We start from the raw sequence: 16,934 nt of genomic DNA, 5'->3' as shown, positions 1-16,934 counted from the left end.
AGGTTACACAGTAGGTCAGTTGTTAGAGTTAGACCAGGGGCAGTGGTGGAAAGTAACTGAGTACATTTACTCGAGTACTGTAGTACAACTTTGAGGTATTTTTTACTTTTCTGGAGTATTTCCCATTTTCAATCCTTTTACTTCTACTCCACTACATCTCAGAGGAAATATATACTTTTACTCCACTACAATTTGTTGTGAGCTTGTAGATCTGCTATTTTCAAAGGATTTGTATACATAATATGATTACTTGGGAAATGGGGAAATGGGACATTGTGCATAATGAGTACTTTTAGTTTTAGTACTTAAGTATATTTTGATGCCAATACGTTTGTACTTTTACTCAAGTAAATGTTGAATAGTAGAATAGAAAAGTATTTCTACAATGCGGTATTTCTACTTTTACTTAAGTACAGAATGTAAGTACTTCTTACCACCACTGACCAGGGGTTAGGGGTTTTCAACTTATTGTGAGCTAGGGACCACCACCCTGACTAAAGAATCAGCCTGGGGACAACTGTTGTGTTGGGACTGGGAGGGGATATGGGCTAAGATTAATTTGTTTTGGTAACTTACACTTGCTATGCACCCCTTGTCTATGAATCCCACTGTTTCTCAATCTCAGCCAATGGTCCATGGACTACTAGTGGTCCATGACATGATTAGGCCTGCAGTAGCTCCGATCGGAAACCTCCCCCTCCGCTGAGGGTGAGGTTCCAAACAGGGCTAGGCCTGCAGGTGGTCCTTGGAAAAATGTTTTAAAAATGTAAATAAAGTACCTTTGTTAAATATGCTAGTGGTCCAGAGCTCAAAAAGGTTGCGAACCACTGATCTATCCCTATCTCACGGTTACCCTTATTCTGTTCCCTTACTTTATCCAACCTTCTACAGTATATTAAACTCATGTTAACTGATATACTGATTTATGAGCACCGTGCACACACATGCACATTTCATAATGGTGACTCAACCAGGCAATCCGGTACACTTCCTTCTTGAGATAATTTTTCTGTGGAATTTCTTGACCTCCAAATTCCCAGTAAATGACAACATTGTCGCAACATCATGGATTTTGGGGAAAGGAATTATGAATAAAAATGCATGATCAGGGACCACAAGGCACATGCAATACCTTCCAGGACCACCAGTTGAACGCACTACCATATCTGTATTGTATTATGTGTATTAAATGTATTACTGATGAATCGAGTACAATGGAAACAAGCACCTTGGGCCTTTTGCATTATACTTTTAGCATACCCTTTGACTGTACTACCTGTACTGTTAATACGCATGTTAAAAAATAAGTATGCAATCAATCAATCATCCATCTACCTACCAACAAGACAGGAAGAGTGGGCAACTAAACATTGTGGGCAGTGGGCACCTCAATGTTAAGTTGGCTATTTTTTCCAAAACGACAAAATAAATAAAGAATTCGGAAAATGGTCTGAAGTAATGTTAAGTATACATGATTTGAACATGCACGGTGCATCATTATAGGAATAAACAAGAAGTTGAAGGATAAATGTAGGTCTGATAACATCAGACCTATATTTATCCTTCAACTTCCTATCCACAGGTTTTGAAGCAATTGTAGAAATATTAGGCCTTAAATGTCAAATGTTAAAGAATGCTCAAATCATGTTACTTCAGACCAATGTTTAGGCGCCCTCTAATCCGGTTACCTACTGTATCTATCATTTATACATGTAGTACAGTACATGCTTAATAAGTGAAGGTGAACCTTTCACCTCATCAATTAATACATTGTTGTAAGGTTTCACTTAATTCTGGCGTAAGGGCGCGCTCCCACCAAGAGTTGGCTGGCCGTTGTTAAACGCAGGTTGTGCGCGGCCACAGTTTTTTGCAGCCAGCGGATTCTAAAAAACGGGAGTGTCGCGCCTGTCACTCACTTTCAGGACCCTCCCCGTAGCCCGCACTGCCTGCTGCCTTGAGCACCATGTTGCTTCCTGAGTCTTGAGACAGTCCGCCTTCCACTCACCCGATTGGACAGAGGGAGAAAATCAGCGCCTGCCTCCAGCAGTTTTATGCTTAGTCGCGGAGAGCAGATAAACGCAAGGTCTGCGCGACTAGCGGAAAAATCTGCTCTTGCGTGAATCAACGCATTTGCATTGACAATGCATTGGCAGATTCTGCAAACAGCGGCCAGCCAACTCTTGGTGGGAGCGCGCCCTGACAAGGGTTTGACTGGAGTTATTTTATAATAGTAAACAGCAGCTAAGAGAAACCAGTCAGTACTTTGACCTTCGAAATAGTTACAAAAATAAACATTCCACTATCAGAGTTTCATGATAGAAAGCATGACAACTACTACTTTAACAAAAGCTATTTTATTCTTATGTTCTCTTGTAAATAAAGTAAAACATTGTCTTGTAACTAAATTAAAACAAAACCAAACAACCCCATGGTTGACATCCATTTCAGACAAGAGAACAAGAGACATTTGTTGGAATTCAAAAGGTTGCGTCTTCGTATAAACCCTTTAACTAAAGTACTCACATTTCCAGGACTTAAAACGAATCCCACGCGATGGGTGTTTAATTAACCAGCCATCATACTCATATGAAACAAACCAAATCACTATACAGACATATTCATGCATGATGAGTTGGGGCAGAGTAGAATACCTTCCCAATGAAAACATAAAACTAATCAGAAAGAAACCAGCCTTATGGACAGAAAATGTAAAAAAAAAAAAAAAAAAAAAAAAGCAAACATCGAGTGCTTTTTACACGGACGACTTAAATTACAGTTTTCAAACTGAATTAAAAAAACAACACGACTACAAGAGTCACAGGGTTGATGGAATCACACTTCAATTTCTTATCATCGCTGTTGTCGGGCAGAAACCTTGTATATACATATTTCAACTTTTTATGTTTTTTTCTGTAAATCAATGCCCTAGATCTTCAAACAAAAGTGTCGCACAATAAGGGTTGAAAATAGCCTTTCTGTGAGCTTGTATGTAGATCTGCCATTTGAGCTACTTTTGAAAACCGTTGAAAGTGAAATCGGTAACGAGAGCTTGTAACTAAATAACTACATTGGATCTATCTGACACTTTTCTTTACCTGAAAAGTAAACTTTTTGAACATACAAGGTTTCCACCCGACAGCGGCGATATATGATCTCCCTTCACTCTGCATGCAGTCACTCATCCACTCACTCATTTTCTCTCTCCCCCATATCTCTCTAGTGCTGGTTCATCATGGCCTGGGGAAACCGCAGAGCATGATGAACCAGCACTAAGGCTCTGATGTCTGACCCAAACCCAAACTCTGTCTGTCTGGCTGTCTGCAGCAGAGCTGCATCAGTGCTGGTTCTTCATCCCCGGGGGTTTCCCAGGTTTCTTGTCCTGCTGCTGCTGCTGCTGCTGCTGCTGTTGTTGTTGCCCTCCTCCTCGTCCCCCGGGTCCCCCGGTAGACATGCCTCTCCCACGACCCCCGAACAGACCTACACCAAAACAGAGAAACACATTAAATACAGCCAAACATGCCGTAACACGACCGCCGAACACACCTACACCAAAACAGACACGAACACATTAACACATTGAGTGCCAATCGCGTCGATCTACGCGAACCTACTTAATTGCGCAGCGTGCCAGTCGCGTAGATTTACACAAAGTGGTCTTTTTTTTTTACTCACAGGTTCACATTTCATTGTAGGCCTCGTTCGCTACGACACATTTCATTGTAGCACCACCGGAAACGGAATTATCCGGGATCCGGAAATTCCGGATCCCATCCGCCTCCACTCTAAACCGGAAACTAAATGTCCATTTTCTTGGTTGTTGTTTTTCTCATCGCTGATCGCTGTTTAGATGAAACCGCTGTAGCTTCAAGATGGCGGATCGCAGATCGAAACGGTTTTCGCTGGCCGTTTCACACAGATCCCCTGTGTGTTTACAAACAGTTGAACGCGCGATTTTAACGGATTTAGCGATGTCTGTGGCGTCGTGAAAAAAAAATCGCTGGCACTGGTGAGTACATTATGATATTAAACTCTGGCATGGAATGTGTTAAAACACACCAGCACAGAAAAACACATAAAATACAGTTTTAAGGACGTGTTCACACTGTCTGCCTGTTTTAGCCACATTCAACTGGCGTCCCAACTTTGGGCATGCCATTATAGGCACACATTTAAAAAAATCTTTTTCACAAACACTCGACGTGTCACGGTCCAACACGTTGTGAGCTTGAATATAATAATCTATTTTTGTGTGACACTGTCGTACGACAAAGTACAAGATAGGGTTGAAGTGGTTAAAGGCAGCTGCGGTCAACTCATTTCTCATAGATTTTAATGTGAAAAGGTGGACGTGACATACACTGACTTTGCCCTGCAAACTCAATTTAATGATTTTTAAATCACTTTTCTGAAAGAAAATCTGACTAGTAACCCATTTTTAAGAACCACTTTCAACCTGGCATCCCTTATTTTGAGCATTGTATTTTTTGGGGTGCATTGTCAACATAAAAAAATAAATAGGGTAAAATTACCATTTGTAGATTGGCTATTCTCACTATATGGTATACGATGAAGTATACAGAGCTTAGGGGGATTTAAAAGTTCATACTATAGTTCAGTCGCCTGGCAACACATTTTCACTCCCAATGTGACACATACAGACGCTAGTCTGACGTCTATACAACTCCCACAACATCTGAAATAGACATGGGAGGTATCGAGTGCTGCCATATTGAGAACATGGCGATATTGTCAAACATTTGAACTCGGAAACCTTAAAAACATCGATAGGAAGGCAGACGCTCGAGGCGATAGCCGAGCGGCATGAAGACCACTTCTGCCGCCAACGCGTTGGTTCTTGTGACTCAACCAGTTAGTTCAGTGGTTGTCAACCTGTGGGTCAGGACCCCCAGGGGGATCCCCACATTACTTTGGGGGGTCCCAAGATGACAGTGAAGTGACAATTTAGGGACTTTTAAGACCTTTCTAATACCGAAAGAAAAACCCATTCTAATACCAAAACAAAACATTGAAGGCCATTACTGCATCAAAAGTAATCAACGATCTACAAGATCACAACGCCTTGCCTGCTTTTTCACAATATTTATCAGTGGAAAAAAGTCAAACAAAATTGAATGCCTCAACTCCTACATTCCAAGTGCTTGTCAGGGAGGAGGGTCCCCAGTTCAAATATGATTATTTTGGGGGGTCATGGCCTGAAAAAGGTTGAGAACCACTGAGTTAGTTCATCACCCAGGTGGTTCTGGTGACTCAACCAGTTAGTTCATCGCCCACATAACCAACTTCTGGGTTGAAATCAACATTGTATAAAGGCGGATTCATGTATCAAATATCTATAACTCCAAATATCAAAGTACTCCAGTGCAGCATAATAACCGGAGGGGCATGTGTTCCGGGACATTTTTTTCTTATACATCAACAAATCGACACGAAAAACTTTTTTATAATCTACTGAATAATTTAAAATGTACTTTGTTGTACAATGTTGGCATACAATGGTAGCGAGCCCGTAATATTTACAGTATAGCCCTTGTCAGAGAAATATTAGGGCAGTGTAAAACAGTGCATACAATTATCTTATTATCTTTCATTAATCGTAAACGAGGCAAAAGGTTGAAAGAATGGTTTCTCAATTTCCCATATGGCAAAAAGGTCATATGGCCCAGCCCTAGTGTTTAACTGCCATGCACAACAACTGTCCAAGATAGGGTTGGGATCTGGAACCTGTGGAACCGGATCCAACATTGAGGAACCAGAATCAGTTCCATCACATTTGGAACCGTTTTCTGGAACCGGTTTATCAGAGTTATACAATTACAGTACCGGTGGTTCTCTAACTTTTAAAGGAATCTAGAGGGTCCCTGGACCTCACTTTTGAAAACCAGAACTAAAGGGATCGTTAAAGAGAACCGTTAATCTGACCGTTAAGAGGGAATCTTTAAGGAACCGCAATCGTTAAAATCCTTAAAAAAAAAGATCCCAACCCTAGTCCAAGCCCCCAGAACACATCCGATTGGTCATCCTCTGGTCTTACCTCTGCCGGCTCCGCCCCCTCTCCCCTTGCCCTGCTGCCCTTTGTTCTGCTGCATGGTCCCTCCTCGGCCACGCCCCTTGGACACCACCTCCTCTTTGACCATGTCGATGATCTCGTCGGGGATTCGCAGGTACTTGATGGTGCTGCCACGGATGTAGCACTCTGGCATCCTCCAGAACTTATCTCCATCCTAAACAACACACAGGCATGCAGTCAGAGCACTGGCACCTCCCTGTGGCAACTCAACTCAAACTACAGTTTACTTTAGACTATTCTCTACACATCATTATCAAGTAAAAAAAAAGTAGAAAGGTTGAGTGTTATAAGAAATAACATAAAAAGTGATTAAAAGTGATTAAAAAAACTATATACATTTTTTTTTTATATATAATATTGCATTTACATGCTAAACATTTTCTTGTCAACAATGTTCAAGGTTGTATTTGTCAACAATGTTCAAGGTTGTATTTTATTGTTACATCTTGTGCAGGTACAGATTTTCGTTCGGCTTCCTTCCGACAATGTAGCAGCAATGTAGCAGTCATTTCTAGACATGCACCCTCCACGACAAGATCAAGTCACTCTGAAGCCCAGTCCAGACCAATGATTTGCAAACAAAAGGTTGCAAGGAATTTCTGATCACAAGCACATTGCTCACACTAATCGGTCATTAATGTCTCTGTCTGTCAGTTTCTCTCTCAGACACAGCATGAGTCTGTCTTTTTTATTATAATGTTTTGCACACACCTGATGAGCGGGAGAGAGAAATATAGAGCGAGCGAATGGGAGAAAGGAAAGGAGGGTGTATAGCTATTTCATAATTTTATACAAGATTATACAATAGGTTGACGTGCTGTGGCACCGGTACACTATCTTTGCTCCTCGACTATTTGTCACTGTCACTGTCCACTTTAGGGACGGCCCTGTTGGTTGTTTATATTGCTGTGGAAACGTCAATCGGTTGCAGCTCGGCGCCTGGTTGTGGACTGTCAAGTTGCAAACCACAGTTTTAGGATTCTGTTGCAAGTGAATTCCGTTGAATCATTGGTCTGAGCTGGGCTTGAAGCACACTGTCACACAACGATGTGTCCTGTCAGGCAAGCAGTCGCATAAATTAAGAAAAAAATATAGAAACGTTTGCGCTCTAAACTTAAGGCTTACTAGGGCTGAAGACAAGCGCGAGAGACCAGCATTAAAGTCCATAAATTAGAAGATAGGCTTGCACACTGACTGAACATTGAGGCTCTTTGGATGCAAAAATATCTTTTGTATAGTATTTTACTTACAAAAGTGCAAAGAGTGTCATGGTGAAAATAAAGTGACAAAGAGTGGACGTCACTTTTTGCACTTTTGTAAGTAAAAGGAGTACAAATGAGGCCATATTGTGAGGTGAAAGATGATGTTTACTCTGGAGGTGCAGATGACTTCTCTGAGGTTGATGTTCATCCAGTTATCACAGCTGACCAGGTGACCGTTGTACGTCTCTCCATTCTTCAACTCCACCAGCTAGACACACACACAGTAAATACATTTTAATTCATTCATTTGCAGACTTTTTTTTAAAAATGATCTCGAAGATGAGAAGAAAGAATAGGGACCTGCAATCTGTAAGATCTTATGAACATACTCTATACACATTGCTTAAAATGACTCCAAGAGATGGAACCAACATTAGACAAGACCAGCGGTTCTCAGGGAGGGGTCCCCACACCTAAATGAACCAAATGGTCCCTTATGGGTCCATTTGTACAGTCAAAGTTAAAAACTGAGGATTTAACATTATAGACTGGGGTCCCAGAGATTAAAAAAAAAAGTGTGGGTTCCGTGGCCTAATGCATATCAAACTGGGGGTCCTTGTAATTAAAACGGTTCAGAATCACGGGACTAAAGCAGTGGTTCTCAAACATTTTCATGTCAAGGACCCCAACATTGATAAGTATTAGTCCTAGGACCTCCCTGTTTAGGTGGAGACAGTGAAACCTATGATCTGAATAAGTACAAAAAGTTTGTGATATGTAGGGCCTCTAGTAAAATAACAAGTGTTTACAATACACAGTGAAATTCTTACTTAGCCTTCCTATTGCGTTTCCTTTGCTTGATCTGTGTAAAGCACATTGAATTGCCTTGTGGTTGAAATGTGCTATATAAATAAAACTGCCTTACCACTACACACCCTAAATATAAGAAAATAACACTAGCTATAAAAGCAGAGCAACAGTAATACAAAACACAAGCAGCAATTCTTGAGTGGCCTAACACATAGTCAGTAATATAAATATGAGTGTGTGTGTGTGTGTGTGTGTGTGTGTGTGTGTGTGTGTGTGTGTGTGTGTGTGTGTGTGTGTGTGTGTGTGTGTAATATACACTCTCTCATTGGGTTAACTTCCAGCTGGTGAAATAATAGTGAAAATAAATGTAGCTGGGGAACCCATGGAACCCCCTCAAGGGCCACGACTCCCAAAAATAATCATATTTGAAGTTGAACTGGGGACCCCCCACCCTGACCATCACTTAAAGGGGCGGCAGTGGCTCAGGGGTAGAGTGACCGGTAGAGCGGCCAGATAAAAAGCGCGAGGTTCCCACTTTGATCCCGGGCTCCCCTAGGGTTATTGTCGAAGTGTCCTTGAGCAAGACGCTGAACCCCTAATCGAACCCCGATGAGCAGGTTGGTGCCTTCACTGCCTTGCATGGTTTCCTCCGCCATCGGTGTATGAAAGTGTGCGTGAATGGGTTAATAGATTGTGCATTATGCACAATCTATGTAGAGCGCTTTGGATAAAAGCGCTATATAAATGCATCATTTCCTTGGACTTGTAGGCATTACATTTAGTTTGACTTGGTTTCACTGATAAATATTGTGAAACTAGCCGAACTAAAAGCTCACTGTGAGCTTGTAGATCGGCTATTTTCACAATGTTTGCCTATTTCTCACGTAATATTTGACAATTTGGTATTAAAAAGGTCTTAAAAGTCATTAAATTGTAACTTTTGAAATGTGAAGAACAGATACCCTGTATAGTGTATGCACTTATACTGTATGTTGGTTTGTTTCCTGTCGAGTGAGAAAACACCTAATGTTGCACCTTAACCTTATCACCTGGGGACCCCACAAAATCATGTGGGGCCTGGGGGAGCCGACCCCCAACTTGGGAACCACTGTTGTACAGGACGTTGTGTGTTGTAGATGAGACAGGACGTTATGTGTTGTAGATGAGAGAGTTCTACTCACCATGGGATGGTTCTGAGCAGTCTTCAACAAAGACAGAGGAAGCTGGAACAATGAAACACATTTGATTGAGTTTTATTTCACACTTCTAGTTCTCTGACCAACAAAGCAACAACAACAACAACAACACAGCTAACAGAAGCTAAAGCTGATTATTGATGAGCCAGCTACCAGTTAACAATGGTGCTGTTATTGTTTTGTCAGAAAGGTTAAGTTGTTTTAATGTATTATTACGTGTGGAGCTGCTCAGTCTGCAAACATTTACAGCTCCGGAGAGTTGACCACTGGAGACCTACGTACATACTTCGTAGTCGGACGAAAAAGCCGATCTACAAGCTCACAATGCGTCGCAGCGCGACTCGTTGTGAGCTTGTAGATCGGCTATTTGTTAGCATTAGCATGCAAGTAGCGCAGCCTGTTGGAGAGCTGCCTAGAATACAGATAAACGCACTTGACTCAATACTAGAATATACCTTTCCTGTAATAATAAGCCTCTTATTAAATCATATAAAAACTTACCATTATGATATTTGTTGATGTGTTTAGTATCTGAGCGATGTTTGTGTGAGAAGCCTGTCCACGCTTTGACAACCTAAACGTCCTTGTGCTGCTGTGCGTGTATGAGCCAATCAGCTTCGACAATGCCAATGACGTTCACATTCGGACCAATCATGAGTCGCGGTGGACCTCTTCTGTTGAGTTCAATGGTGGTTGGTTGGCGTCCATTTGCGTTGCATTATAGCGCCCTCTACTGGATCGTAACAGCCACACACAGTGCAGCGCAAACTACTACACAATTGTTCAGTTGTAACCATAGTTAAAAATAAGGTTGTAACAGGTTACTTTTACAGTAGACTTCTGGGCACCAAAACCTGGGACCCAGGAAAACTGGGCAGCAAACCAGTGGGCAGTATTTCTGGGGACCAAAACCCACTGAGTCCCGGGAATACTTTGTGCGTGAAGTCTTTAACATTAAAGCAAGTTATTTAGCCATACAGGGTTAATCAAAATATTATTTTCATATCATTCATATGCATGTAGGAATCTTAAAAGGTAAAGGATGTCAAGAATATTAAGAGAGGCATTTCCTCAACCTATATTTCATAGGGATTCGGGATTTAAGGTGCTCCTCCTGGCTGGTGTAGAAAAAAATGGAATGTGGGGCTCCTGGAATGTTCTGGAATGTTTAGACCAGTCGGGGATAATTGAGTGAATCTGGAATAAGAAAATACAATACAAACGTTGAGGTCCTGGGGTGTGGAAGAATGTGCTTCTGATGTCTAAAGAAACATTCCATCCACTCAGAGAGCTATTATTTCACACACAGAATCAAAGGTTTTATGGTCATGATTCATCAGGAGCCTGGATGGCTTGGTTCCAGGCTTAAAATAATTTATATAACTATTTTCAGAAATCTCTATGGGGAAAATGAATGGGTCTTCTATCTGTGGCACGACAAAATGGTCACCACTGCTATAACACAGTCAGCCTACTTAACCACATTGTCCATTCTAACAACAGACCTAATTGTCTGAGTTTGTTCCCTCAGTGTATCATCTAGATCTTCTCCACATGTCCATGATGTTCAAACATCTCCTGATGCGTTAATGTGTAAAAACGATACTAGAATCTCCTTTCTGTCGAGTTCTATGGAGGTTGGCATCCATATGCTATGCATTACCGCCATCTACTGGACTGCAAGAGCTTCACACCCACAGTGATCCCATTCACACATCATTGTCCATTTTAGAACCCAGACGCATCTAATCTCAATGTAACATCTGGATCTTCACTTACACAGGCACAGCTCTCTATGTCTGTGAGCATGCTGTTTTGGATTTCCATGGTCATTGCAGATGTTACAGTTGTCTACCGTTATTGTTGTTACCCACTCCCAACTCATTAGGAACTACATTTACCACATCATTTAGATCACAGTAAACATCCTAAGACTTCTTCCTCCACACTAGGAGAAAAATAACATCTGAAAGTTTGATGGAATGCATTTTTGAGTGCTGTGACCACTTTCCATTGCATCTTATGAGCTGTGGTTCATTTGGTGCAGGCCAGCACATGCATACTGGTTCTTATCAGTGTCAGTGTGTCTGCCCATTCTACTTTGCTTACTGATCAAACAAGTTGGCAGCCTGTTTCATCATCCTTGAACCAGTGAAATCTTCCTTTTTATTCTTCTTGTTTATTCTTCATTCTGACCTCTGCCTGCCACCTGCTATTACCTCTTGTCACTTTGTACCTCAACCTGTTAGCCTGAGGCCCCTGACTAATGATTTATTCTTATTTATTAAAATGTTGAATTTATCTTAATTTGTACTTATTGTTGTAGGCCTACTTGTTTGCAGAAGCAGCTACTATGATAGCCCTAGAATGTCTGTCATCTTACATACATTTCATGTATTTCAAATAGACAGTCATAGATTAGTCTCGCGTAGCCAGACAACTATTCCACAATCTTTGAATGCTAAATAGAATCTGGAACTACAACTCCCGAAATCCGAGAGAGGAAGCTGGCACTTCTGTTCACGAAAATATATTTTAAAATATCTTTACATTTTATTATTTTATTTCCATTTGTGCTAAGCAGCAAGCTAAATATACTTAGATTATTTGTATTTATATTGGGATAAATTTGCGCGACTGTAAAGACGAAACGGAAGTGGGGAGGAGGCTTCATATCCGGTTTATATTCTAATCATGATCAGAGCTTCCGAGTCCCAGACTGTATGACCGGAAACATTTGAAAATTGTGGGAGGCAACAGTCTGGCCACGCGAGACTAGTCATAGATCGGTCTGGCCGACGCGCTGTGTAGTGCAGGATATGCGCGGCGTCAAACTGCTCTTAACTCCGTCTGTACTCACCCAATAATTAATTCCTAAGACTTGGAGTCAGATATTGTCCTCTAGTTTCATATCCATTTGAAAGTTCTGCCAGAAAACGTGTGTTTAGACAAATATCTCCACGTTTCCACGAGCTGCACACGGATGACTTTCTGTACAGGCGAGGGGCCTGGAATGAGTGCAGGACTGAATATATCTAAACAAATGTTTGGGGCACACAATTGGCAGGTGATGTGATTCATTACCCCGCACCAATCACAACGCACCTGTCAATTGTGTGCCCCATTCGTTTGTGCTTCCCTGTGTCAATTTGTGATGACGTTTGGTCAGAGGAAGTTTTGACACCCAGGGCCGTCAAGCCCTGGATGCCACAAAGACATTGTTTTCTATGTGGAGTGCAGCTGCAGGGCCGGCCGCTGGCATAAGCAGTCTATGTTGTTTCTTAGGGCAGTCGTTCCCAAACTGGGGGTCGACAGATGATTAGTTAAATGTGCAACATTGTTTTCTCACTCAACAGTACCAACATACAGTACCAACATACCATATAAGTGTGTACAGGTTATGCGCACATTTCTAAAGTGACAATTTAATGACTTTTAATACCAAATTGGTCAAAATGTCAAATATTACGTAAGAAAGAGGCTAACATTGTGAAAATAGCCGATCTACAAGCTCACAGCGAGGCGTTGTGAACTTATAGTTCGGCTATTTTCTAATTTATCTTTGTAACCGAGTCAAACTAAATGTAATGCCTACAATTCCAAGTGCATGTCAGGGTGGGGGGTCCCCAGTTCAAATATGATTATTTTGGGGGGTCACGGCCATAGGCGGATTTTATGTGGGGGGGGCAGGGAGGGGCATTGCCCCCTCTGGCGGCCGGGACCGTCACTACACTTGAGTCGAAATATGTTTAATAAAACATTTCTTGCATGCACTTTTTAACTAACAATAAAATAAAAATAATTGTGAGACATAAATCAGAATTATATAATGTTTTGTTTTGTAATAAATTCATTTTAGAGTAGTCATGTGACATGTGACTTACAGCAGGTACCTCGGTCTGACCTCTTCCTACCTCATGTGTCACTGTTACCTGTAGCGTGATTGATCATTAATTTAAACTCAGCAAATAAACATATCCGTCGATTCCTGAAGCGTCCTAATTCTAATTCCAATGCAACAACAACACAAGAACCGCAGCCGCCTGACCCCAGCCACCAGCAGCCGGTAGAAACAACAACGAGCCCCACCACCGCAGCAGAGTTTCCGGCGTCGGGGCCCCCAGCAGAGCCGGTGAGGGCGAGGCTGCCACCGGCAGAACAACCACCGCGTCCGGCCCCGGGGCCATCAGTGGATGATCTTGGGGAAAAACATTGCGGTCCCAAGCAGCCGATGTTATCAGAATTCCCCACCAAGATCATTGGAAAAAACTAACTATCATTTTCTACTTATTATTACAAGAAGCATGCCTGTATGGACTGGAGTATTCTGTTGGAAAGGATGCTGTCTTTTGTTTTGCATGCCGGCATTTCCAGAATGACAGCATTCCCAGAATGGCATTTCCAGAATGACAGCATGTGAGCATGGAGGATTCATTTCGTAAGGGAGTGAGTGACTGGAAAAAAATGGCCACTAAACTGGACAAACATGCAATATGCAATGCCCATAAGAGCTGCATGATTAAATGGGAGAACTTTGAAAAGAGTGCATCTTCAGGCTCTATTGCAGCTAAACTTTCAGAAAGTCATAAAGCTACTGTTGAGAAGAACAGATCTTATCTGTGTTAAGTTGTTGATATTGCTAGGCTATTGTCTAAACTTGGATTGCCTTTCCGTGGTCACAGGGAGGGAAAGGAGTCAGACTCACAGGGCAACTTTCTTGAGGTGTGCCGCTTCTTTTCTAAGTATGATTCTGATTTTGAAAGCATGCAGTCAAATAATTTTAATTCTACAAGCCCAGATTTCCAGAACGATATTGGAATGTGTGCAAACTTGGTTTATGCAGAAATTGCAGAAACAGTGCAGGATACAGTTTTTTCCCCCATTGTGGCAGACAAGGCCACGTCTTCCAAAACAGCAGCAGCTTGAAATCAAGGAGAGCTTTCTGTGTTTTATTGACTGTTCAGCATACTACTCTGCTATTACAGGGTGCCTCAAAGAAATTAGTGATGAGGGAGGAAGGTGGTCTGTTGATGCCAGTGGCCTTTATGACCACATGAAATGTCATTCATTACATGTCTCATTGTATTTGAGGACATACTGCGTGTGATCCATGTTACGCACAAGGCCCTGCAACTCCACACTCTCCGAAGCTGCTGCGCTCACTGCCAATCTGAAAGCACACTTCAAATCTCAGAGGCAGGCCGATACATGGAGCGTGGGAAGTGTGGGAATCAATGAAAAAGACCAGGAGACCTGGTTCTGCCAGACCCAGAATAAATTCCTTTTCCTTTTATGCCCATGTATGGACGAAAGGGGGACGAAATTGGCTGACTCTATTCAGCACTGTGATTGGCTAGTGAGACACATGATGACATTAATAACCTATAAATAGGATTATGCACTTCAAAAAATCTCAGATCAGCTAACACAGGGAAGCTGTTGGAACCTTCGCTAAAACATCCGGGACAACGCTCCACACGTCCCAGACTCTTCTCCCTTCTGGCTCCCAGACTATGGAATGAACTCCCCATTGCAATTAGAACTGCAGACTCAATCCCAATCTTCTGCCGTAATCTGAAGACTCACCTCCTCAGACTCCACCTCAACCCGTAGCACTTGCCCAAGCCTTGACGACCTTGCAGGATTATGCAAAGGCTAATGTAACTTAGCATGTTATGTAGACAGATGCCAGGTCATTGTTGACCTGGCATCCTATAGTGTGTATAGTTTCAATGTAGGCTGATGATAGGTTCTTGGTTTACGTATGTATTAGTTATTATTAGATTATTGGTTTACTTATGTATTACTTTATTATTAGATTACTATTTCTATGCATTTGATGTATTATCTTGTGTCCTTGCCTACTGCGTCTGCAAAATGCCTAAACTGTAAACCGTAATAAATAAAACTAGAAAATGTGCTCCTCGGAGCACAAGTCTCCGCCAGCAGATCTGTGCTATTTTAATCAAACGGCTTTGCCGTAGGGATATCTGAATTTGATCTTTGACTTGTTTTGCTTCCACCATGTACTGAGCTGCCAGGAGATAGTCTATGTCTTTAGCAAAACGGCCATCACAATGCAACAAGGCGTTGGTTAAAATATTTTCTGTGTGTGATGTTTTTTGCTCTTTCTGTTTTTAAACCACCGCGGCCATAAGGGTACTTTGATGGGTTTGCCAACTCTTCAAACTTGTCGTCTTGGTAGAATGCGTGTGGTTTTTGGTGTTCTGCAGGGGCGAAACTATGTATAATTATAAGACTGTGGTAAGACACAGTGAGAGGCAGGACTGCTGTGTGTGTGTGTGTGTGTGTGTGTGTGTGTGTGGGGGTGTGTGTGTGTGTGTGTGTGTGTGTGTGTGTGTGTGTGTGTGTGTGTGCGAATATGTAGTGTCTGCATCTAAAAAATGTTCATGATGTGGTCTATGTTGCATAGACCACATCTTGAAGCAATTCATTTAGGGATTCTTTGTCTCTGTTTCTTAGCTTTGGCCTTCTGCGCCTTTGCTTCTTCATCAGGTTTCAGATGATGATTTGCTGCTTCTTCAGTTTGCGTAATGGGAGTTAGTTTCATTGTGTGATCTCAGCCTCTCCTGTCTAAGCTATTTATATATTTATATTACATATTGTGATGTCACGTGAAACTGACCAATGTTAGGTGTTCTCAGAGGGACACACACACGCACGGACGGGTGATTTGTACTGGAAGGTACTGTTCCAATCAAGACTGATTGATCCTGTCTTACCTCACTTCAAAAAACATAAATGGCTTTTTGAAGTGACACACCTATTTATAGGATTTTATTTCGTCATGCGTCCCTCTAGCCAATCAAAAGCATTGGTGTCAACATATTCCCAGTGAGCCATAGTCGTTTTTTAGACGTCTGGTTTTTGTTTAGACCTAATTTCACCGGTCTAGATTCGGTCGTATTATAGACCGAATCTAAACGATTGAATTTAATCCATTATTACATAAACTTTGATTAAAAAAAACAACTGTAAGCTGCACAACTGATCTCCAGATATTGGACTAAAATAATTTGAATAGCCATTTATCAATATACAGTATAGTTTAAATGTAGCCTAGATTTAGACGTTTAAATCAAAACCATATATCAACGTCTACATTTAGACCAGTTTTAAACCATGACATTTACTTAATTTTTTAGTCATGTTGTTTGAAAACTTTGATTAAAAAAACAACTGTAAGCTGCACTTGGTCTCCAAATATTGGACTAAAATAATTTGAATAGCATTTATCAATATATAATATAGTTTGAATTTAGCCTAGATTTAGACGTTTAAATCAAAACCATAAATCAACGTCTACATTTAGACTTGTTTTAAACCATGACATTTACTTAATTTCATGTTGTTTGAAATCGTTTATTTTAGGATGCTAACAATAGAAATTATTAAATCTCACTATTATAGCGAAATAATGCAGTTTGCATTAATGGTGATATATGCAAATATATTTTTTTACCTCTCGTCACCAGACTTTCCACAGTAAACCGCAGATTGTCTTTGTAGTTCGGTTTGCTTATTTCTCTCACGAGACTTGGCAACACTGGGCTTCACAGCAACAGTGAAATGCAGATTGGTTTCGGAGGTTGGTTTTCTGATTTTCTCACGAGACAT

The 16,934-nt window shown here is 41.4% G+C and overlaps 1 protein-coding gene across 1 annotated transcript; it reads right to left on the bottom strand.

The window, feature by feature from the left end:
* Positions 1-2,338: 2,338 nt before the first annotated feature.
* Positions 2,339-9,892, bottom strand: lsm4 (LSM4 homolog, U6 small nuclear RNA and mRNA degradation associated). The gene is made up of 5 exons (XM_080430909.1): positions 9,798-9,892; positions 9,282-9,323; positions 7,460-7,558; positions 6,053-6,242; positions 2,339-3,477 (listed from the first exon to the last, which is right to left on the bottom strand). The coding sequence occupies exons 1-5, from the start codon at positions 9,798-9,800 to the stop codon at positions 3,335-3,337; spliced, it is 477 nt and encodes a 158-aa protein (XP_080287035.1). The 5' UTR covers positions 9,801-9,892; the 3' UTR covers positions 2,339-3,334.
* Positions 9,893-16,934: the final 7,042 nt, after the last annotated feature.

This window comes from Gymnoscopelus braueri, assembly GCF_963280865.1.
Source record: "Gymnoscopelus braueri genome assembly, chromosome: 6".
In the NCBI taxonomy this organism is placed as follows: domain Eukaryota; kingdom Metazoa; phylum Chordata; class Actinopteri; order Myctophiformes; family Myctophidae; genus Gymnoscopelus; species Gymnoscopelus braueri.
This window is presented reverse-complemented; position numbering and strand designations above follow the sequence as displayed.

Bases quoted from the DNA above. Each gene is read 5' to 3' on its own strand.
- lsm4 (XM_080430909.1), bottom strand. The intron at 7,559-9,281 runs GTGAGTAGAACT...GTGTGTGTCTAG, and splicing joins CTGCTCAGAACCATCCCATG to CTGGTGGAGTTGAAGAATGG. The intron at 6,243-7,459 runs GTAAACATCATC...TGTGTTGTTTAG, and splicing joins AAGTCATCTGCACCTCCAGA to GATGGAGATAAGTTCTGGAG.